Raw genomic sequence first — 23,202 nt, forward strand, 5'->3', positions numbered from 1 at the left:
TCTAATTTAAAGGGCCCTAGCCAATGAACCCAAGATGGATAGAGGAAAAAAGTTTTCCTCCCCTACATGCCTTACAACACACCTGTGAGGTAAATTGTATCATTTTCCCTGTTTTCCAGAGGAGGAAAAAGAAGTTCAGAGAGATTAAATAAATTTCTCAAACTTACATGAGTAATAAGTGGTAGGGCCAGTATCTGACTCAGAGTCTGAAGACTCCTAAACATCCTATCAGTATTTCTCAAAATGTAGTTCATGGTCCACCTACATCAGAATTACGTTAGATGTCTGTTCAAGTACACAGTCCTAAGGCCCACTGAATAACAATCATGATCATAGAATCAGTAACCTGCACTTTTAATACCCTCTCCAAGTAATTCTAATGCTCAATAAAGACTGGTAACTACCGGGCGCCTGGGTGGCTCAGTTGGTTAAGCGACTGCCTTCGGCTCAGGTCATGATCCTGGAGTCCCGGGATCGAGTCCCGCATCGGGCTCCCTGCTCGGCAGGGAGCCTGCTTCTCCCTCTGACCCTCCCCTCTCTCATGTGCTCTCTGTCTCTCTCATTCTCTCTGTCTCAAATAAATAAATAAAATCTTTAAAAAAAAAAAAAAAAAAAAAAAAAAAAAAACTTTTAAAAAGACTGGTAACTACCAATATACCATCGTGGCCTTATATTTGATTAATTTTTAATTTTGGTGTATTCCTCTTACAAGACACAAGGATTGACAAAATTCAACTAAGATGCCAGCATTTAAAACGTTATAAATAACTGAAAAAATCTGAAGCATAGCATTTCTTCAGGCTTTTACCATACACTACTGACATTTCTATGGCCACCAGGGAAATCAATGGGCGCACTATAGTGGTAGATAAAATAATTAATTCAGATAGACAATTCCCTCCTATTTATAATAAGCTGATCCTCTATATACCTTAATGCTAATCAATTTTCTGTATTTAACATCATTTATCTAACCAAGAGTTTCAGAAGGAAGATCTTAGAACTTTGCAACCTGCAGCAGTTACTTCAGCAGTGATTTATAAATATCATAATTCATTTTCCCCCAAAAATATAGTATGTCTTTATATGAATGTTCACATACTATGAGACTGTTGAACCTTTTTTTTTTTTTTTTTTAAGATTTTATCCATTTATTTGAGAGAGAGTGAGAAAGAACACAGCAGAGGGGGTGGGGGGCGGGGGCAGGGAAAAGCAGGCTCCCTGCTGAACAGGGAGCCCTTGATCCCAGGAAGGACCCCGGGATCACCAGGACCCGGGATCACAATGTGAGCCGCAAAGGCAGCCACTTAACCGACTGAGCCACCCAGGTGCCCCGAGACTGTTGAACCTTAGTCAAACATGATGTTGGCCTTTCTCCTTGGCATAAGTTTAGTGCTATAATCCTAAAAGAGCATGTACCTCTTGCTCACTCCTGGGGAAATCGAATGTTTAAATCAGTACTTAGGAAGTAGACTGTTAGTGGCTGAAAATTTTTCAATACTGTCCAGTCTAATAACGTGCATTTAGTCCATTGTACTAAAAAGAACTCAAAGATGAACTGGACAAGAGCCTTGTCCTCCAGGGTCTTGTAACTTCTGGGGAGAATCAAAGCCATTTCCAAATGCCTCTAAGGTAAGGCAAAAAGCATCTAAATTGCTTTAATTGAAGTGTAAAATGAGCAAGAATGCAAATGGAAAGTAATTCAAACTGAAGAAAAATGGAGCAAGCATGACAAAAAAGGGAGCATATGAATTGGGCTTTGAGGACAAAGAAGTATTTCAATTATCAAGGGCTGAAAGATGAAATGCAATCTTAAATGAAGGACTACCAGGAGTGATGTATAGGGTAGCTAAAAAAGTTCATGGGGGTACTGAGCAGTGCTCTGTAGATGAAGCAGAGAACATATGTAAGGAGAAATGAATATGGAAAATTAAGAATAGGAAACTAAGAGACTTCAGAGCCATGCTAAGGACTTTATAAACTTTGTTCTACAGAAAATGAAGACTCTTCAAAGATTTTGGAGCAGGGAAAAGAAGAGTTTAACATTTTTTTTTTTTTAAGATTTTATTTATTTATTTGAGAGAGAGAGAATGAGAGACAGAGAGCATGAGAAGGAGGAAGGTCAGAGGGAGAAGCAGACTCCCTGCTGAGCAGGGAGCCTGATGCGGGACTCGATCCCGGGACTCCAGGATCATGACCTGAGCCGAAGGCAGTCGCTTAACCAACTGAGCCACCCAGGCGCCCGAGTTTAACATTTTTTAATGTAAACTAAACAACAAACACAAAAAATTTGTCCTTCATTCTTTCATAGAATTAACATATAGTTAGATAAATACAGACAAATACTGCAATGACAGCGGCAGTAAAGAAAGATGCAAGAAATATGGCTAAGATTGATAGTATCTAATGTGAAGCCTGACAAGGAAAAGTCAAAATTAATCTCAAATTGGATGACTGGAATTACAAATACTATTAACCATGATAGAATAGACAAGAGGAAGAACATACTGTTTGCTTTTTGAACCTTTAGATGGGTTGAAAGCAAGGAAACATGAATTTGATTTTACATATGAGATTAAGATGTTAGAATATATATAGTTTTAAAAAAGGAACAATAGGGGCACCTGGGTGGTTCAGTCGGTTAAGTGTCCATCTCAATCTGTGCTCCAGTATGGGTTTGGCTCAGGGAGGGATAGGGAAGGGGAAGGGGAAGGGAAAGGAAAGGAAAGGAAGAAAAAGAAAAAGAAAAAGAAAAAGAAAAAAAAAGAACAATAGGCCCCAAATGGAGTCACTTGTGCTGAGCCCCATGTTAGCAAACGAAGACCTAATATCTAATCTAATTGTAGTTTCAGCCTTTCCCAGAAATGTGACCTTTAACCAGTCAATCTGGAATTACCTGATCAGCACTAGTAATCTGCTTGACAGACCCCAAAGGAAGATGACCTTGCCTGAAACAATCTAACAATCCACTCTTTGTTAGAAACTCCACCTCCCATACACTACTCCCGCTCCCTTCTGCCTATGAAAGCCTTCCATTTTGTACAATTCCTCAGAGCTCCTTTCTATTTGCTAAATGGGATACTACTGAGTTCATGATTTGAATAAAGCCAATTTGATCTTCAAATTTACTCAACTGAATTTTGCTTTTCACTAATATCCAGGAGGCATTTATTAAAATGAATATATAATTTGAGATACCCCAAGACCAGAAAATTTCATCAAGGTATCACCTACAGAGATATGATGGATAGGCAAGGCAATGGAAATGGCTGTAATGAAACAAAAGCATGCACATCATCTAGGAATAAAATAGGGCCAAAGGTGAACCCATGAGAAATAACTTACATTTAAAAGGTATACAGAAAAAGGAGAGCAGTAAAGAAAACTCAAATAATAAAAAACTAGGAAATTACAATGTTTCAAAAGCCAAAGAAGAGAATTTCATGAAAACTGAATGGTCAAAGAGTGCTAAAATACTGCAGAGACAGGAGTAGATACAATGACCCTAAGAAACCACTCAGTTTAGAAATTAGAAGGTCATTATTACAGGTGAAACAATGGCTCTACATTAATATTTGCTTTAAATAATTCAAGATAAATCTTCCTTCCTTCCTTCCTTCCTTCCTCCCTCCCTCCCTCCCTTCCTTCCTTCCTTCCTGATTGTATTTATTTATTTGACAGAGAGTGAGAGAGCACAAGCAGGGGAAGCAGCAGAGGCAAGAGGGAGAAGCAGACTCCCTGCTGAGCAGGGAGCCCGATGTGGAGCTCGATCCCAGGACCCTGGGATCATTACCTGAGCCGAAGGCAGACACTTAACCGACTGAGACACCCAAGTGCCCCTAAGATAAATATTTTTTAACAAGGCAAATTCAAATACTATTAACAATTCAAAAATCTGGGGCGCCTGGGTGGCTCAGTCGTTGAACGTCTGCCTTCGGCTCAGGTCATGATCCCAGGGTCCTGGGATCGAGCCCCACATCGGGCTCCCTGTACCGCGGGAAGCCTGCTTCTCCCTCTCCCACTCCCCCTGCTTGTGTTCCCTTTCTCGCTGTATCTCTCTGTCAGATAAATAAAATCTTTAAAAAAAAAAAAAAAAAAATTCAAAAATCTTCCCAAGTAATAAAAAGCTGAATAGAAAAGATCATTTTCAAATAAAAATGGAATCACATAATGGGATAACATTTTTAACAATTTGAAAATTATCTTGACTGAATGAATTTAAGTAAATCTGTAATCTGTAATAATATATAGTTCTTTCCAAAATAAGCAATAAGCAGCATTTGCATTTGCAAAGTATGTCAGACCTAATTTAACTTTAAGAAACTGATAAAAGACTTTCTCCTTGAGCACACTTTAGTCCTGCTTCTTTGAGTCCTCTTTTCGACTAGGCTTCCAACTTGGCCCCCATTCAGTCTTTGGTCTGCTCAAATCCAGTGTTAGCAAAGAATCCTGCCAAGTTGTCTGCCTACCCTAGATATCTGATCAAGTTCCTCATACCCCACCTTTGATGAATAAGTCCTTGGCTTGCCTTTAGCAAGAATTCCCCCTGCCTTTGACATCTCCTCTTAGTAATTTTCCCTCCACTGACCACCTTGCCTCACCCCCCAGCTACAATTCCTCATTTGTCCTTGTTAGAGAGTTTTGACCAATCTCTCTCCTATTGCAATACACTACTGCAGAAGTCTTGGATTTGAGTCTTCCTTACCATTTTAACAAGTGTCAGAATAAATTTTTCTTTAACATAAGTCATTAAAGGAAAGTAGTCACACTTAGCCAATATTAACAGAAAAATAATTTACCATACAATCACAAATAAAAGCAAAAGTTCAGCAAAATATCCATAAGAATGACAATTTAAATATTAATGTAAGTTAGAGCTTACAGTGAATATAAAAAGATTCCCTAATTTTTTATGGAAAACAATTTTTTTTTAAAAAGAGGCTTCCAGGGGCGCCTGGGTGGCTCAGTCGTTAAGCGTCTGCCTTTGGCTCAGGTCATGATCCCAGGGTCCTGGGATCGAGCCCCACATCAGGCTCCCTGCTCTGCGGGAAGCCTGTTTCTCCCTCTCCCACTCCCCCTACTTGTGGTCCTGCTCTCTGTGTCTCTCTCTGTCAAATAAATAAATAAAATCTTTAAAAAAAAAAAAAATAAAAGAGGCTTCCTATCAAAAATAAAGACAAGGGCACTGAAAAGTAGTAGAATCAAGTTCATTGCCTATTCATGCCAGAATTTATCGGAATTTCTGGTAAGAATGGAATGAAAATGGGCAGAAAAGTAGCTGCTGTATAATTAATAGCCAGTCATAGTTCCATAAAGCAACAGTACGTGACACGCAAGGTACTCTATTCAGTCAACAAATATTTATTTTTAAGGCTTGGCATAGAGGGAGAAAAAGGAAAGAATATAGACTTTAAGATTTAAGAGAGATGACAGGTACACAGGCTCCACACCGGGCATGGAGTCTGCCTGGCATTCTCTCTCTCCTTCTCCCTCGGCACCCCCCCCCAATCGCATGGTCTCTCTCTCTCTCTCTAAAAAAGAGAGAAATGACATGTACACATAAATAGAATGCTATAAATAATTACAATAAAAGATGGAAAATGGTAAGCTCATCCAAGAAGTGTACATAAAGGTGTTATGACAGTTCAGAGGAATGAGATGATTTCTCACAGGAAGGCAAGAAAAGGTTTCATGGAAACAAAGGGGCATGTGATTTAAGTCTTCAAAGATGACCAAGATTTATAGGGAGAAGGAAAGGGAAAGGCATTCCAGTGTTAAGAAGTAGCATTAGCAAAAGCCCCGTGCAGGTACTTTTCTGTACCCACAGGAAAGAACAGTAGAAATTAACACTTAAGGCCTATACAGTGGTGGGTTCAATGCTATCCCTCAAAAATTCATGATCACCTGGGACCTCAGAATGTGACCTTATTTGGAAATAGGGTCTTTGTAGATGTAATGAATTCAGCATCCTGAATTTAGGCTGGGCCCTGAATCCAAGAACTAGCATCCTTATAAGAAAAGGAGAGCACACAGATACAGAGAAGGCCACAGGAAGATGGAGGCAGAGAGTGGAGTTACACTGCCACAAGCAAAGCCTAGGGTCGCCAGAAGCTGGGAGAGGCAAGGAAGGATTCTTTCCTAGGGCCTTCAGACGAAATGTGTTAACACCTTGATTCCAGTTTCCAGAACTGTGCTCATTTGTTACAGCAACTTTAGGAAACCAAACCGCTTGGTTAAGGACAATTAGTAGAGGGCTATTGTGAAATAGTATGAAATTGGTTTCTCTGCCCCCAGTTCCTAATATACCTTGGTCTTTGGCCAAACTCTTATAACTTCCTGAGTGATAAGGGTTTCTGACAAAGGAGTCCTAAATCCCTTGTAATTTCCTGGGTGATAGCAGTCTTGTTCTAATGCTTGAGATGACTCTTGTTGGGCTTCTGGATGGGGGCTGGTCACCAGAAAGACCAAGCCATAATTAGAAACGTGGAACTTTCAGCCCTACTCCCCATTTGCTAGAGATTGGAAATTCAGTTAATAATTGATCATACCTATATATGATGAGGCCTCCATAAAAATCCCAAAAGTATGGGCTTTGGAGAGCTTCTGGATGGATGAACATATCCACATGCCAGAAGGATTGGCGCATCCCAGCTCCTGTGCTTGGGACCCTTCCAGACTTGCCCTATGTATCTCTTCATCTGGCTTTTCATCTGTGTTTTAACATACCCTTTATTATATATTAAGTCAGTAAATATAAACTGTTTCCCTGAGTTTTATGAGTTCTTCTCCCAAATTATCAAACCCAAGGAGGGGGATCACCTAATTTAGAGCTGGTTGATCAGAAGCACTGGTGATAACTGGGATTTGTGATTGGCCTCTGATGCGGGCAGCAGGTGGATAGTCTTATGGGACTGAGCCCTAAACCTGTGGGATCTATGCTAACCCCCAGGTAGATAGTGTGTGAGAACTGAACTGAAGTACAGAACACCCATTTGGTATATACAGAGCATTGGGGAATTGCTTTGTGTGGGGAAAAACCCCACACATGTGAAGTACAAAAATATTTGGTGAGTAGAGAAAAAATAAGAGTTTTCCTTTTCAGCTATGTACCAAGTGCTCCAGAGTATTTTATTTTATTACACTTTGGAAGAAAAAAACCACTGACAATAAATTTCTCCTTAATAGCTATATTCTCATATTACCAGGCAACTGTATTAAAAAATGAATAGAAAACAATGAAATGCCATTACTTACAATGTGTGACTCCAGCTAGAGTTTGGTAGAAAGTGGGAGTATCACTGTCATCAGTGAGGGTCACATAAACACCTCCAGATAGTAGCCAACGAGAGAAGGTAAAAGCATCTTTGTTTAGAAGAAGCCAATTTCTAAACTTTTCATAGTTTACCTTTTCACCCTAGAATTAAAAGAAAAAAAACGACAGGTTTAGTCAAATTTTAAGGTATCTTACTTAGAACTTGCACAACCTGAAATTTGCGATTTGTTGACATTTACCTTTGGTTGACATTTAGGATTATCTAAATAACACTACGGGCTGTATACCTGGAAATCAAACTGCTTTCAAAAATAACTGTATTTAAGAACTTCCAGTTCCATAGAATCTATATGCTAGTTGTAAATTATTTCATCAATTCATTAAAGCAGTGCATTGTTACTAATAAGCGACATTTTATTTACTAAGGTACATCCTGAAATCAGTAACTGCATTTTTTTCTATATTTAAGGCCAATTTTTTACTAATCTGTCATAATTAGCATATTTTAATTAAATATGTGTGGCATTAAAATACTCTTCTAAATTTCATGGGCAAATTAAAAACAACTATCCTAGTGCCCTCTTCCAGAAGGCATCACTGAATACATGTATTCATAAGTCAACTAGAATACAAAAAGAAACAAGTACATTTCTATTTCTTTGCTTTCTTGTCAAATATTTTGTTTTCCAAATCTCTGGATAAAAAAAGTATCTGAGCGGAGAAAGAACATCACTTAGCTGTGCAAGTCAATTTCTTTGTCTGGAAGACAAGAGGACCTAGGGTGAATGAGGGCCAGATGTTTCTATGAAAAAAAGACAGAAGCAACCCACTTGGAAATACAATGAAGAAAGACATTCAGGAGCCTATTAGGTCTAATCCTGATAGAAATATTAAGGAATACAAATAACTCATAACCTAAAAGAGATATATGGTAGAAATAATTTCTATATTGTTTGGCAGCATCCTGTTAAGTAGTTTCAGAAGACTTAACAGTATAATCCAAAACATCAAAACAACATTGACAGTCTTGTTTTTCTGAATGGAAGAATGTGGCGCTCAGAGTTGCCGCAGGGACATGTGAGGATATTGCCAGCATGTGTAGAGATTAGGGATCATACCCATATTCTTTTTCTGTTTCCCACATTTAGTCTAGAAAGACGATTAGCTGTATATATCTCACAAGCTCACACACATTTTTACACATGTTAACATCTCTAACATTGGGATGAGTTTTAAAATCAATAGCATCCTTCAATTATAACTGGCAGGTTTTTTCTTTCTTTGTAATACATACAGGTACATCTTACAATTGATGGGATCTTAGATACAGCGAAACATGTAGCATCAATGGTTTCAGAGAAGCTAAGATGTTGTTGCTATAAAATGCACCCTGATGTACTAAGAAAGAAAGAAGCTGCCAGTTAAAATAGACACTTCTACCACCTTCCCATATAGTTAATATTATTTACAATTCCCTAAGCACTGTTCTAAAAAAATTTTTTTAAGATTTTATTTTTAAGTAATCTCTACACCCAACATGGGGCTCAAACTCACAATCTTGAGATCAAGAGTCACAAGCTCCCCCCAAATGAGCCAGCCAGGCACCCCTAATCTTCAAAGTAACCCTCTGTAGGAGATACTATTATCATCTCTATTTCACACAAGAGAAAATTGAGGCATTAAAAAGTTAAATAATCTAAGGTTATACAGTAACAGGGATATGACTGAACCCAGGTAGTCCAAATTTTCTAAGCCTAAGCTATACACCACACTTGTTGGCTGACTCAGTGAAATATAAAGTAAGCTCTGAAATCTGTCCATTCAGATCACTGCAATACTGGTAACACCAAAATTCCATCTGTTAAACCTGACTTTTTATGTTTTTGACTCATGGATGTATTCTAAAAAAGGCAGCAAACAAAGTTTCCTTTTATAAATTGTCACAATAGCAGTTTAGAAAAAAAAATTCCAGAAACATAGGGCAATTAAAAATGAATAGGCTCCTGAAACTGTTATATCTTTAAAGAACAATACAAAATATGAATTTCCACCTTAAAAATTGACAACCAAAGAAAATATTCACTAAGAAAAGAATAATACAACTCCTACGTGGATTCCTTTATAACTTCATCAAGACTAATAAAAGCACAAGATAGAAAAAGCTGAAACCCATTCCATGTCACTAAATCTAGGTGCTAGGTCCACATCTTTTAGCTAAAGTGCTTCTCTTTATAGTCTTGGGGTTTTTTTTGCATTGCCCCAAAACAACATAAAGCACTGCTTTGGGAGGTCTAAATAAGTCTATTCTAATACAAGTAGATTCATACTGAAACATGGTTAACTTGAAAAGCAAGGGTTTGGACATAATCAGACACATTACTCAGAAATTACAGCAGGTAAATACATCAAGTAGTTGAATCAGATAAAAAATTAGCCCATTTACAGTGTTGGTTTTTTTACCAACCACAAGCATCTAGTGATTTAAATAGCTTCTTCATGAGTATTCCAAAACCAGGGCCTCTCATTTCTTTGATCTTTCCTCTTCCAAAGATCTTGTCCTTCATATAACACTTAACCGCAGCCTTACTAACAGTCTTATGATCTTTTCATTATAATAACTGTTCCCTTTCCATTAAATGCAATTTTAACATTCCACTTTCCCCCTTACAATTTCCTCTTATGAGCAAACTTCTTTTAGTATCCTAACTCCAGTGACTTTTTTTTTAACTCCACAGGACCTACACCAATGACCTTCCTCTACATTGCCAAATCTAATAATCACTTCTCAATGATCAAAGGTCAACCCACTTGACCTTTCAGTTTATTTGATGTAAGTACTCCTTTCTTTTAAAACACTTTCATCACTTGGCTTCCAGGACACCATTCTCTTCTGGTTCTCCTTACAGGTTATTCCTTAGGCTCCTGTTTTGATTCTTCTTCATCTCATTAATCTCTAAACACTGGAATACAGGACTCAGTCTTCCAATTTGTTTTCTATCTAAATTCACTCTAAGATGATCTCATCCTCAACTATAAGCCAACAAATCCTATCCCATGAACTCTAAATTATATATCAAAAAGCATAGTTGACATCTCCACTTTAATGTCTAAAATGATTCTCAAATTTAATTATGTCCTAAATCTCCCTTGATATCAAAACCCCAAACTTGAACCGCTAATAGTCTTAGCCATCGTAATTAAAGGAAACTCCATTCACTTACTAAATCAAGCCAAACACCTTAGTCATCCTCTTCTCTCTCTGCCATACCCCATAATCAATACAAGAAAAATTCCTGTCAATTCTCTCTTCAAAATAAATGCAGAATCTGAAGACTTCTCACCATCTCACTGCTACACCATGATCTACATGACTATCACCTCTCACCTGGATTATTCACAGACAGCTCAGTTGGACTCTGTTTAGCCTACCCTCTACAGAAGAGCCAAACTGATCATGTTAAAAAAAAAAACTTATGTTGGGGCGCCTGGGTGGCTCAGTCAGTTAGGTGTCTGACTCTTGGTTTTGGCTCAGGTCATGATCTTGGGGTCATGAGATTGAGCCCGGCGGACTCTGCATTCAGCGGAGCCTGAGATTCTCTTTCTCCCTCTCCCACTGCCCCTCCCCTCCGTGCTCTCGCTCTCAAATAATCTTAAAAACAAACAAAAAAACCCCTCATCTATTCATTCCTCTGCCCAAAACGTTCCAATGTTTCACCTCACTTGGTAAAAGTCAAAGAACTCACACTGTCCTCCAGAGCCATATATAATCTCCCCCACTTTATCCCACCCTCTTCCCCAACCTCTGTAACTTCATTTCCTACCACTCTCTTATTCTATTCCAGGTTACTTGTTGCTTGGACATGTCAAGCAGGGCCTTTGCTGTATTCTCTTCTTGAAAAATGCTTTCCCCTAGATATCTGCATGGTTACAGCTCTCTTCCTTTAAATTCTTGGTTCAAATATCACTTTATCTGACAAGCCTTTCCCAACTATCCTACACAAAATTACCTACACTCACCCACATCCTCCCTATCACTAACTATCCCCCTTAATTTACTTAAATTTTCCCCTATAGCACTAATTATCGTCTAATACATGTACCTGCTATTGTGCATAAACTTTAGAGAACTTCAGAGAACTGGGTTTAGAGAAACTAGAAACATTTAATTCCCATCTATAAAATGGGAATGTGTGCATAAAACTCATTAAAATAAGAAAAATATACATTCTCCCCCAATATGTGCAGAGTATTAATGCATTTGACATCTCTGTGAAAAATCCAATTAATCAGGCCTGCAAAGATTAGATGACTTTTTTTGACCAGACAATATTTGTTACTGGAGAGAAAAACCATAGCTTAGTTTGTCTTGAAGTACTGAAATACTATCACAGCAACTTCCAGTCAATATGTCAGAAGCAAAAATGCAGGAAGCCAATCCTTTTGTACCAAACACACAGAAATGCTGAGTAAAATGTAACACCATAACCACTACCAAAAACCATACAGGCAAGCTCAAAGCAAGAAAGGGAAATCCCCAGGTGCTATCAACACAGAAGAAACTCAAAGACAGAATAATGAAAAGCTAGAGGGTCCAAAGAGACGTTAGAACCAAATATATGCATATGGCTAGAGTACAGACCATCAGTCCCTATACAGTTAGGAAGGTGACTAAACTAAACTGAATAAAACTATAAGCAGTAAGGAACTGTCATATCTGTGAAATGCAAGTAGGTCAAACAGCCACCTGTAAGAAATCATGCAGCATTGAGTTCACTGCAGGAAAGGATCAGAAAATTCTAAAAGGGTGTTTACTCTACCATCTCTAGGGACTTTTCCCATATTAGCAGACCTATGAAAAGGAAGAAAAAAAAGAGTTTTCTCTGTTAAAGATATGCATTTTTTTATTGTTTAAGTTTTCTACAATGAAAATTATTATTTATGAAAACAGAAAAAAATGACAGATTTTTCAGACCTAAATATTTCACTATGCAAATCAGCTAAGTCAAATAAATGATAAAATAAGCCTTGATGGGTCCCAGAGTCACAGAATGACTCAAGGCCATTTATACAATGAAAAGCAATGAAACTACAATGTGAGCTATGCTCAGCTTCCTGCAGGATCACCAGTGTGTGTTGGTGTAAGAATGTGAGAGTGTGTTTCATTATACCATAAGTATAGACACTTGCCTTTTAAGTAGAATTGGGAATCTTCAGATTCACAAATATAGCAGTAATAAGTGTTATGGACCTTTGAGCACAGCACATAAATAGTTGAAACATCAACCATTAAAAACAAAAATGTCAAGAATATGCTGCACATAAACATCTAAGAGTTAATACTTTGTAATAGATAGGCATGAAATGTAAATCTTTAAATATACCTCTGAGAAACACTTCCTGAGTGTATCTGGGACTTTACCATCCACCACATGGAGCATTCTTTCCATTTCTTCCCGTACAACATAACTCCCAGATTCACTGGCAAAAAGACTAAAAATGTCTAGGAGAAAGAAAGAATAAATTAAACTTACCATAGATTAAATATACCTTGGTAGAAGTAGGGAAGGAAGAGAGAGGTAAATATTACTGGTGATTACTAGTGCCAAACACTTTATAAATATATAATTTAATTTATTCCAAAAAAAAAAAGAAAGAAAGAAAGAAAATGAAAACCAGCAATACAAATTAAAACAGCAATGGGATAGCTTTTCAAACACACCAAATTTGCAAAAATGTTTAGGTGTGACAACACCAAGTGTCAGCAATAAATTGGGAGAAACAGGAACTATTATACACTGTTAATAAGAGTATGAATTATTGGGGTGCCTGGGTGGCTCAGTCGGTTAAGTGGCTGCCTTCAGCTCAGGTCATGATCCTGGTGTTCTGGGATCGAGTCCCACATCGGGCTCCTTGCTCAGCGGGGAGCCTGCTTCTCCCTCTGCCTGCAGCTTCCCCTGCTTGTACTTTCTCTCTCTCTCTCTTCTCTGACAAATAAATAAATAAAATCTTTAAAAAAAAAAAAAAAGAGTATGAATTATTGCAACCACTTTAGAGAGTAATTTGGCCAAATCTAGCAAAGGTGATATATGCTAGAAATTCAGATTCTAAGCAACTCAACTTCCACCCTCGAGAAAATTTCATACATATGCATGAGATACAACAATGTTTACTGGAGTATTATTAGTAATAGCAAAACTTAGGGGAAAAAAAGATAAATGTCTATCAATAAGAAAATAGGTAAACTGAGATATACATACACAATGAAATACTATATAGCAGTTAGAATAAAGGAACTAAGTGTTTCAAGATGGATAAGTACCAAAAATATTCAGGGAAAAAGCAAACTGCAAAATAATCTGTACCATATACCATTTACTTAAAAAGTTTAAAATCTGCAAAACAGGTGAAGATATGTTTAAGGGTATATAAAACATCATAAATGTATAAAGACCTACATGAGGAACAAAAGATCACTATATTCATGAGAGTGGTTACCTCTGTGAAGGGAAGAATGGGGACAGAACCATGAAGAGATACAGAGAGAGAGCGCCACACCTTGGCTGTATTATTTTATTTCCTAAAAAATAAGATCCGGAACAAATATGATATAATGTTAAGAAATAATAAAGCTGGGTGGATGTACATATTATATGTATGTTTGAAATATTGCTATTATGGATTGAACTGCATCTCCCAAAAAGATATGTTGAAACCCAACCACCAGGGACTTGTGAATGGGACCTTATTTGGAAAGATAGAAGACAGAAAGATAGAAGAGACATTCCATCCCCCTGAAGGCCCAGCAGGTTCCCCTGCCTGCCTTCCTCCATCCCATAATGGATTTCCTCAGAGGGAGTATTTGCTGGAATGCTTTGACCACCTGTTATGGGTTGAACTGTGTTCCCCACCAAAGATGGTAAAGTCCTAACCCCAGTATCCACAAATATGACCTTATTTGGAACAGGGTCTTCGCAAATGTAATCGAGTTAAGATGAGGTCATCAGGGTGGGCTCTAACCCATGACTGATTATAAGAAGAGAAGACAAAACACAGTCAGAAATTGGAGTGATGGAGCTACAAGCCAAGGAACATCAAGGACGACACCACCAGAAGTTAGGAAGGAGGCATTCTTCTCTATAGGTTTCAGAGGGAGCAGGGCCCTGCCAACATCTTCAATTTGGACTTCTAGTTTCCAGAACTGTAAGACAGTAAGTTTCTGTTGTTTTATGCCACTTATGAAAGTCTGCAGTACTTTGTTAGGGCAGCCCTAGAAAACTAATACAACAGTATAATAAAAATAAAGAGGGGCGCCTGGGTGTGCGGCTCAGTCAGTTAAGCATCTGCCTTCAGCTCAGGGCATGATCCTGGGGTCCTGGGATCAAGCCCCGCATTGGGCTCTCTACTCAAAGGGGAGCCTGCTTCTCCTTCTCCCTCTCCCCACTGCTTCTGTGCTCTTTCTCTCTCTCTCAAATAAATAAATAAAATCTTAAAAAAAAAAAAAAACATTTAAATATACGTTTATGTTTGTGACCCTCCCAAAATATTATTTTTAATTACTGGCTGCCTGGAGCCACACTATTTGTTGGTAGAGGGATGCTAATTTGAAAAACCAGGATCACAGTGAAATTCCAATTGGGTTTAAGGATACATTCAATATCTTAACTGTGATAATGTGGGTACACATATGTGTCGAAACATACCAAAATCTACACTTTTTATATGTGCACTTTAAGTCAATTACACCTCAATAAAACTATAAAAAAGGAAAAAGATAAAAAAAAACAGTCTAAATTCAGGGGTAAGAGAGAAGATTCTGAGAGATTTAGGGGAAGCAGTCAGAAGGCAGGTTAGAAAAGGAAGAAGGAAGAGAGAAAGACCCAACATCCAGTGACCAAGGATAAAAACCTAGGAATTTTTGGAGCAAAGTGATATATATCCTATGTAACAGAAACACTTGCCTTTACTTCCCCTGGGAAATTTTCCTCTTTTTTTTTCTTTTTTAAGGATTTTATTTATTTATTTGAAAGACAGAGTGAGCGAAAGAGGAGAGAGCACAAGCCCGGGGAAGGGCAGAGGGAGAAGCAGGATCCCTGCTGAGCAGGGAGCCTGATGCAGGACTCGATCCCAGAACCCCGTGATCATGACCTGAGCTGAAAGCAGAAGTTTAACTCACTGAGCCACTCAGGCGCCCCTCCCCTGGGAAATTTTCAATAAAACTTTCATCCCAAAAAGAAACCCACCTTTATTAGCAGTTGTTCTCCATTTTTCCTCTCCTCCACCAGCCTCTGACAATCACTAATCTACTGTGCCTAAGGATTTGCTTAATCCAGACATTTCATATAAATGGAATTACATACTATGTGGCCTACTTTGACTGGCATTTATGACTTCCAACATAATATTTTCAGGTTCACATGTTGCAGCATTTATTTGTACTTTATTCCTTTTTATTGTCAAGCAGTAATTTATTATATGGACATACACATTTTGTTTATGTTGAACACATAAGTTGATGGACACTAGGGTTGTTTCCATCTTGTGACTATTATGCACAGTGCTTCTATGAATACTCATGCATATTTTTTTAATGAACACATGTTTTTAATTTTCTGGGATATATACATAGGAGTGGAATTGCCAGGTCATATGATAACTCAATATTTAACAATTTGAAGAACTGGGGCGCCTGGGTGGCTCAGTCATTAAGCGTCTGCCTTCGGCTCAGGTCATGATCCCAGGGTCCTGGGATCGAGCCCCGCATCAGGCTCCCTGCTCGGCGGGAGGCCTGCTTCTCCCTCTCCCACTCCCCCTGCTTGTGTTCCCTCTCTCGCTGTGTCTCTGTCAAATAAATAAATAAAATCTTTAAAAAAAAAAAAAAAAAGAACAATTTGAAGAACTACCTAACAGTTTTCCAAAAGTGACAGTACTATTTTACACTCCCAGCAGCAATGTATAAGGTTTGCAACTTTTCCATCCTCACCAATCCTAATCTGTCTTTTTTATTTCAGCCATCCTGGTAGATATGCCGTGGGATCTCACTCTAATTTTAATGTATATTTCCCTAATACCTGATCATGTTGAGCATTTTTTCAAGTGCTTATTGGCCACTTGTATACTTTCTTTGGAGAAATATTAACTCAAATGCTTTGACTGTCATCAAGAATTTTCAGGTAAGGGGCGCCTGGGTGACTCAGTCATTAAGCGCCTGCCTTCGGCTCAGGTCATGATCTAGGGTCCTGGGATTGAGCCCTGCATCAGGCTCCCTGCTCAGTGGGGAGTCTGCTTCTCCCTCTCCCACTCCCCCTGCTTGTGTTCCCTCTCTTGCTGTCTCTGTCAAATAAATAAAATCTTAAAAAAAAAAAAAAAAAAAAAAGAATTTTCAGGTAAATTATTCTGCACACAAATGTAGTATTATCATTTTCAGATAATAAAAGTACTTACATTTTGCTTTCTCTTCATCTCTGCCTCTTGTAAGAAGGACAAGTCCAACTATTAAGTTATTGAAGTGCAGTCCTTTGGATGTTCCACCAAAAGAACAATAAATCACCTAGGAGAAAATGATAAAGCCAACGTTAGCTGTTTTAGTTGTTGAGGAATTTGAGGCTGATATCACCTTTAACAAATCTTATCTCCATCTCCAAATAAGGCTTTGGTAAACCTTAGTGAAATGATGTTAAGTTTCTCCCTCTTCCTCCTCTTACACATCTTGTTATTGCACTCAGCCAAAAATACACTGTATCTATTCTAAAGTACATATATCACTGGCTCACACACTGAATATTCTTTCTCTTTGCAGTCCTTATCAAGGCCAAAGAAGATAAAGGTCCTCCCCTTCAAAAGCCCCAATAATGTGATAAGAATTTTGTGTAATTACAGAATTTCCTTCATCCTCTGTAAAACTTACACACATTTTGATTTGAAAGATGGACATTCTCTTAAGTGAAAGTTCAGAAATGAAATGGCAATCATATTACAATATATAAATGTATCAAATTAACATGTATGTCTCAAATTTACGTTATATGTTCAATTTTTAAAAAGTAAAATATATAGAAGACCACAAAAGACATTTTTTACACTCTTAGAAATGAGTATTAAAATGATCAAAAATAAAGAAAAAAAGCTACACATAAGAAAGGGACAGCAACAACAATCACATGAATTCATTCATTTGACAATTTTTTGAGTGCCTAGGGTGATATTGTGATATAAGAAGAAATACATATTTGGTCTTCTTCCAGGTTCCTGATACAAGAGCTTCTAAAAATCCTTCCTTAGTGATGTAGGTGAAAGGAGCATCTTTTGTTATTCATCTAATAAGCCCCTTTAATTCATATGCTAATGAGGTGACTTCTGGTGGGCCTTTACAAAGCTTCAGAATGTAAGCCTACGAATCAGAGGAAAAGATGTGATTAGAGGATTGAAATATTCAGCATCTCTCCCCTGTCTCCAGGAAGGGGAAAGGGGCCTGAAACTGAGTTAATCACCAATAGCCAATCAATAGCCAATTATTTAATCAACCATGCCTACATAATGGAACTTCCATTAAAAACCCTTAAACCATGGGGTTTGGAGAGCTTCCAGGTTGGTGAACACATCAAGGTGCTAGAAGGGTGGAGCACCCAGAGATGGCATGGAAGTTCTGCATACCGTCTCCCTCCCTGCCCATCCACATCCCTTGCTGCCGCCACCGTTAGCCTCTCTTTCCATTTGGCTGTTATTGAGTTGTAGTCTTTAAAATAAACTGGTAATGGGGCGCCTGGGTGGCTCAGCTGTTAAGCGTCTGCCTTCGGCTCAGGTCATGATCCCAGGGTCCTGGGATCAAGCCCCACATCGGGCTCCCTGCTCTGCGGGAAGTCTGCTTCTCCCTCTCCCACTCCCCCTGCTTGTGTTCCCTCTCTCACTGTGTCTCTCTCTGTCAAATAAATAAATAAAATCTTAAAAATAAATAAATAAATAAATAAAATAAAATAAACTGGTAATAGTAATTAAAGTGTCTTCCTGAGTTCTGTGAGCCATTCTAGCAAATTATTGAACCCATAGAGGGGTCATAGGAACCCTAGATTTACAGCCAATTGGTCAGAAGTACCAGAGGTCCAGGACCAGACCTGTGAGGTCTGCACTAATTCCAGGTACTTAGTATCAGAATTGAATTGAACTGTAGGACATCCAAGTGGTGTCCAGAGAGTTGAAAAATTGACTGATAAAGGGGAAAAACCCACACAACTGGTGTCAGAAGCGCCATGTTCTTTAAAACAAACTGACCTAGTATTTGCCATGCAGAATTTTTGTCAATAAAATGCATGATTAAAGAATAGCTGAAACCCAAAGGAATCTATAGATTCAATGCAACTCCTACTAAAATACCAACATCATTTTTCAAAGAACTACAACAAACAATATTAAAATTTGCATGGAACCACAAAAGACACCCCCCCAATAGTCAAAGCAACCTTGAGAAAGAACAACAAAGCTGGAACTCCCAGATTTCAAGATTTACTACAAAGCTACAGTAATCAATACAGCATAATATTATCATAAAAACAGACATATAAATCAATGGAACAGAATAAACAGCCCCAAAATAAACACATACTTATATGGTCAATTAATCTATGACAAAAGAGGCAAGAATATACAATGAGAAAATGAAAGTCTCTTCAATAAATGGTGCTGGGAAAACTGGACAGGTCTGGGAAACTAGACCACCTGTTTATACAAAACACAAAAATAAAATCAAAATGGAATCAAGATTTATATGTGAGACATCAAACCATAAAACTCCTAGAAGAAAACATAGGCAGTAATTTCTTTGACATCAGCTGTTGTTAACATTTTTCTAGGTAAAATGGAAACAAAAGCAAAAATAAAACTATTGGGACTACACCAAAATAAAAAATCTTTTGCATAGTGACGGAAACCATCAACAAAATGAAAAGGCAATCTACTGAATGTGAAAAGATATTTGAAAAATAATATATCCGATAAGGGGTTAATATCTAAAATATATAGAGAACTTACACAATTCAACACCAACAAACAAATAATCTGATTTTAAAATGGACATGGGGCACCTGGGTGGCTCAGTCAGTTAAGCACGTGATTCTTGATCTCAGCTCAGGTCTTGATCTCAGGGTTGTTGAGTTCAAGCCCCACAGGCTGGGCTCCGTGCTGGGCATGGAGCTACTTTAAAAAAAAAAAAAAAAAAAGGGCAGAGGATCTGAATAGGCATTTTTTCCAAAGTAGACATACAGATAGCCAACAGACACATGAAAAGATGCTCGGTATCAGTAATCATCAGGGAAGTGCAAATCAAAACCACAATGAGGTATCACCTTACACTTATCAGAATGGCTAGAATCAAAAACACAAAAAATAACAAGTGTTGGTGAGGACTGGAGAAAAAAGGGAGCCCTTATACACTGTTGGTGGGATTATAAATTGTGCAGCCCCTGTAGAAAAGGGTACGGAGGTTCTTCAAAATATCAAAAATAGAAATACTATATGATCCAGTAATTCCACTACTATTTACCCAAAGAAAATGAAAACACTAATTTGAAAAGATATATGCACTCCTATGCTTATTGCAGCATTATTTATAATGGCCAAGATATGGAAGTAACTCAAGTGTCCACTGATAGATGAATGGATAAACAAGATGTGTGTGTACACGTGTATGTATACACACACACACACACACACACACACAGGAATATTACTCAGCCATACAAAAGGGATGAGATCTTGACAATTGCAACAACACGGATGGACCTAGAAGTTATTATGCCAAGTGAGATAAGTCAAGACAGAGAAAGACAATGATTTCACTTATATGTGGAATCTAAAAAACAAAACAAATGAATAAACAAACAAAAAGAAGAAACAGACCCATAGATACAGAAAAACTGATGGCTGCCAGAGGGGCAGGGGAGGACAGGCAAAATGGGTGAAGGGGAGTGGGAGATACAGGTTTCCAGTTATAGAATTAGTAAGTCACAGGGATAAAAGGTACAGCATAGGGAATACAGTCAATTGTACTGTAATAGTATTGTATGGTGACTGATGGTAGTTACACTTGTGCTGAGCATACCATGATGAATAGAGAAGTTAAATCACTATGTTGTACACCTGAAACTAATTTAACATTGGATATCAATTATACTTCAGTAAAAAAAGAATTAAAGAAATAAAACTTAGAATCAATATAAAAAATGAAAATACATTATTTATAAGTGATATTTATAAATATATTTAATAACACACTTGATGCCAAAAACTTTGCATCTCTGGTGCCACTGATAGAAAAGTCTAGCAAAAACTAGCCTAGGGAGATGGCTTCAGATCAGAACATAAAAAACATTAAAAAAAATCTTAATAGATATACTTTATGGAGTAACTATTTTTAGTTGGCCCCTGCATAAACTGAAGGAAGGTAACAGAAAAAACCCTCTATCCCTGAGGCAGGGGTAGAAAAAATCATAGCCCTAGACCTTTAGAGATCCCCAACCCCTGGGAGAGAGGTGGAACCACTGAGAAAGTCTCTGGGGATACACTGTCTGCCTAAAACTGAAACAGAAAAATGGAAAACAGACTGTCCCCTGCCCTAGCACCCACACCCATTACCACCATTGTGTTAGCAAACACTGAGGTAATAAATAACATCAGTCTACTGCTGGGAAGGGAAGAGTAGGGAGAGAGACACTCTCTAAGGTACTTTAACAACTAAGAAAATGAGATCCAAAGTTGAAGGTAGAGTAGACATTAGAAAAATCCTCTGGTGGGGCGCCTGGGTGGCTCAGTCAGTTAAGCGTCCAACTCTTGATTTCGGCTTGGGTCATGATCTCGGGGTCATGGGATGGGTCATGATCTCAGGGTCCTGAGATCGAGCCCTGGGTCAGGCTCAGCTCTCAGCAGGGAGTCTGCTTGAGATTCTCTCCCTCTGTGCACGTGCCCTCTCTCAAAAAATAAATAAATCTTAAAAAACAAAAAAAGAAAAGGAAAGAAAAATCCTTTGGCAAATGAGATCCCACCCTAAAAAAGGTAACCTGAGGGGCGCCTGGGTGGCTCAGTCGGTTAAGTGACTGCCTTCGGCTCAGGTCATAATCCCAGAGTCCCGGGATCAAGTCCCACGTCCCTGCTCAGCTGGGAGTCTGCTTCTCCCTCTGCCCTTCACCCTGCTTGTATTCTCTCTTGCACACACTCTCTCTCTCTCAAATAAATAAAATCTTTTTAAAAAATAAATAAATAAAAAAGGTAACCCTAGACTGGAATTTGAAGTATGTAGTGCACTGTGGGTAAGCATAGCAATACAAAATATAGCTCAACCACAGACAAGACTGACTCAGCTACTCATGCTAAAGATCTAGGCAGGCATAAATACTATTTCCCTCAGTCTGTACTGTCCAGTATATAATGCATCCATCTTTCAACCACAAATTATAAGTTACACAAGGAAGGAAAGGAAAAAACCACCCTGACAAATGAAAAATGGGAACAGAGAGTTAATAAAAGCTTTGGAATGGCTCAACAATAAACTCAAGAGAGTCAAGTAAGAGACTGTTCAAAATGAAACAGGGGAAAATATGTGTGGATAGGAAGGAACAAAACAAAATCCAAGAGCTGTGGGACAATCGATTTAACACACATGCAGTTGAAATCTTAGAAGTAAAAGAGAATGGAGCAGAAGAAATATCTGAAGAGATAATGCTGAGAATTTTCCAAAACTAATAAAGACACAAAACCACAGACAGAAGTTGTTCTGAGAACAGGCAGGATAAATTACACCTCTAACCCCCCAAAACCAACTAGACAAATCATATTCAAACTACTCAAAACCAAAGATAAAAAGAAAATCTTTAAGGCACACAGAGGAAAAAAGACATACTATATTGAGAGAAACATTTCTCATCAAAAACTACATAAGCCAGAAGACAGTGAAGTGGCATGTTTACAACACTAAGAAGAAAAAACTGAGAATCCTATACTCAGAGAAAGTATCTTTCAAAAAGAAAGGTCAAATAGATTTTTTCAGGAAAACAAAACCAAAGAAGTCATTACCAGCAAAGCTGCACCACAAAAAAGGGGGAGAAAAGTACGTTAGGCTAAAGGAAATACAATACCAAACCAGACACATGTACCTACACAAAGACAAAAGAAAAGGAAATGGCATAAATGAAGGTACATATGAAATGTAGTTTTTTCCTTATTTTTAATTGCTCTAAAAGATAATTGGCCATCTAAAGGAATAGGAGTAAAAATGTAATGTGTTTATAGCATGTGTAAAATTAAAACACATGGCGGGCCTGGGTGGCTCAGATGGTTAATAAGTGTCTGCCTTCTGCTCAGGTCATGATCTCAGGGTCCTGGGATAGAGCCCTGCGTCAGGCTCCCTGCTCAGCAGGAAGTCTGCTTCTCCCTCTCCCTCTACTGCTCCCCCTGCTTGTACTCTCTCACTCTCTCTGTCCAATAAATAAATAAAATCTTTAAAAAAAAAATTAAAACACATGACAGTAGCACAGATGGGAGAAAGGAACTGGACACATACTGTTGCATACTACACGTACAATGGTATATCATGTATCTTGATCTTTATATTGCCAGTCAGCAAGAAACTACTTACTAAATCACAGCACTACAGTCCTCAACCCAACATTAACTCCATTAATAAATTATTTTTATAATAATAAAAACAATAGCCAACATTTAAATGCCTATTATGTGCCATACAACTGTTGTGGTAAGTGCTTTAACAGTATTAAGCCTCAAGATGATTCCATGAGGAAGGTATTACTGGTTGTCCCCATTTTGTGGCTGAGCAAAACTAGAGCCCAAGAAGAGTAAGTAACTTGTCCAAAGTCATACATTAATGAGGTGGCAGAGTCAAGATTCAAACACTAGGCAAGACAGGTTCCTGAAACTGAACTCTTAAC

General features: G+C 38.1%; 1 protein-coding gene across 1 annotated transcript in view; it reads right to left on the reverse strand.

Annotated features, from left to right (window-relative positions):
• The window catches only part of USP32 (ubiquitin specific peptidase 32), a 217,263-nt gene that overhangs the window by 91,738 nt on the left and 102,323 nt on the right, over positions 1-23,202 (reverse strand). The window contains exons 3-5 of the mRNA XM_044921385.1: positions 16,715-16,820; positions 12,655-12,773; positions 7,255-7,414 (exon numbers count right to left, since the gene is read on the reverse strand). Coding sequence (XP_044777320.1) covers positions 7,255-7,414; positions 12,655-12,773; positions 16,715-16,820 — 385 coding nt within the window. The remainder of the gene's footprint in view (positions 1-7,254; positions 7,415-12,654; positions 12,774-16,714; positions 16,821-23,202) is intronic.

This window comes from Neomonachus schauinslandi, chromosome 15 (assembly GCF_002201575.2).
Source record: "Neomonachus schauinslandi chromosome 15, ASM220157v2, whole genome shotgun sequence".
In the NCBI taxonomy this organism is placed as follows: domain Eukaryota; kingdom Metazoa; phylum Chordata; class Mammalia; order Carnivora; family Phocidae; genus Neomonachus; species Neomonachus schauinslandi.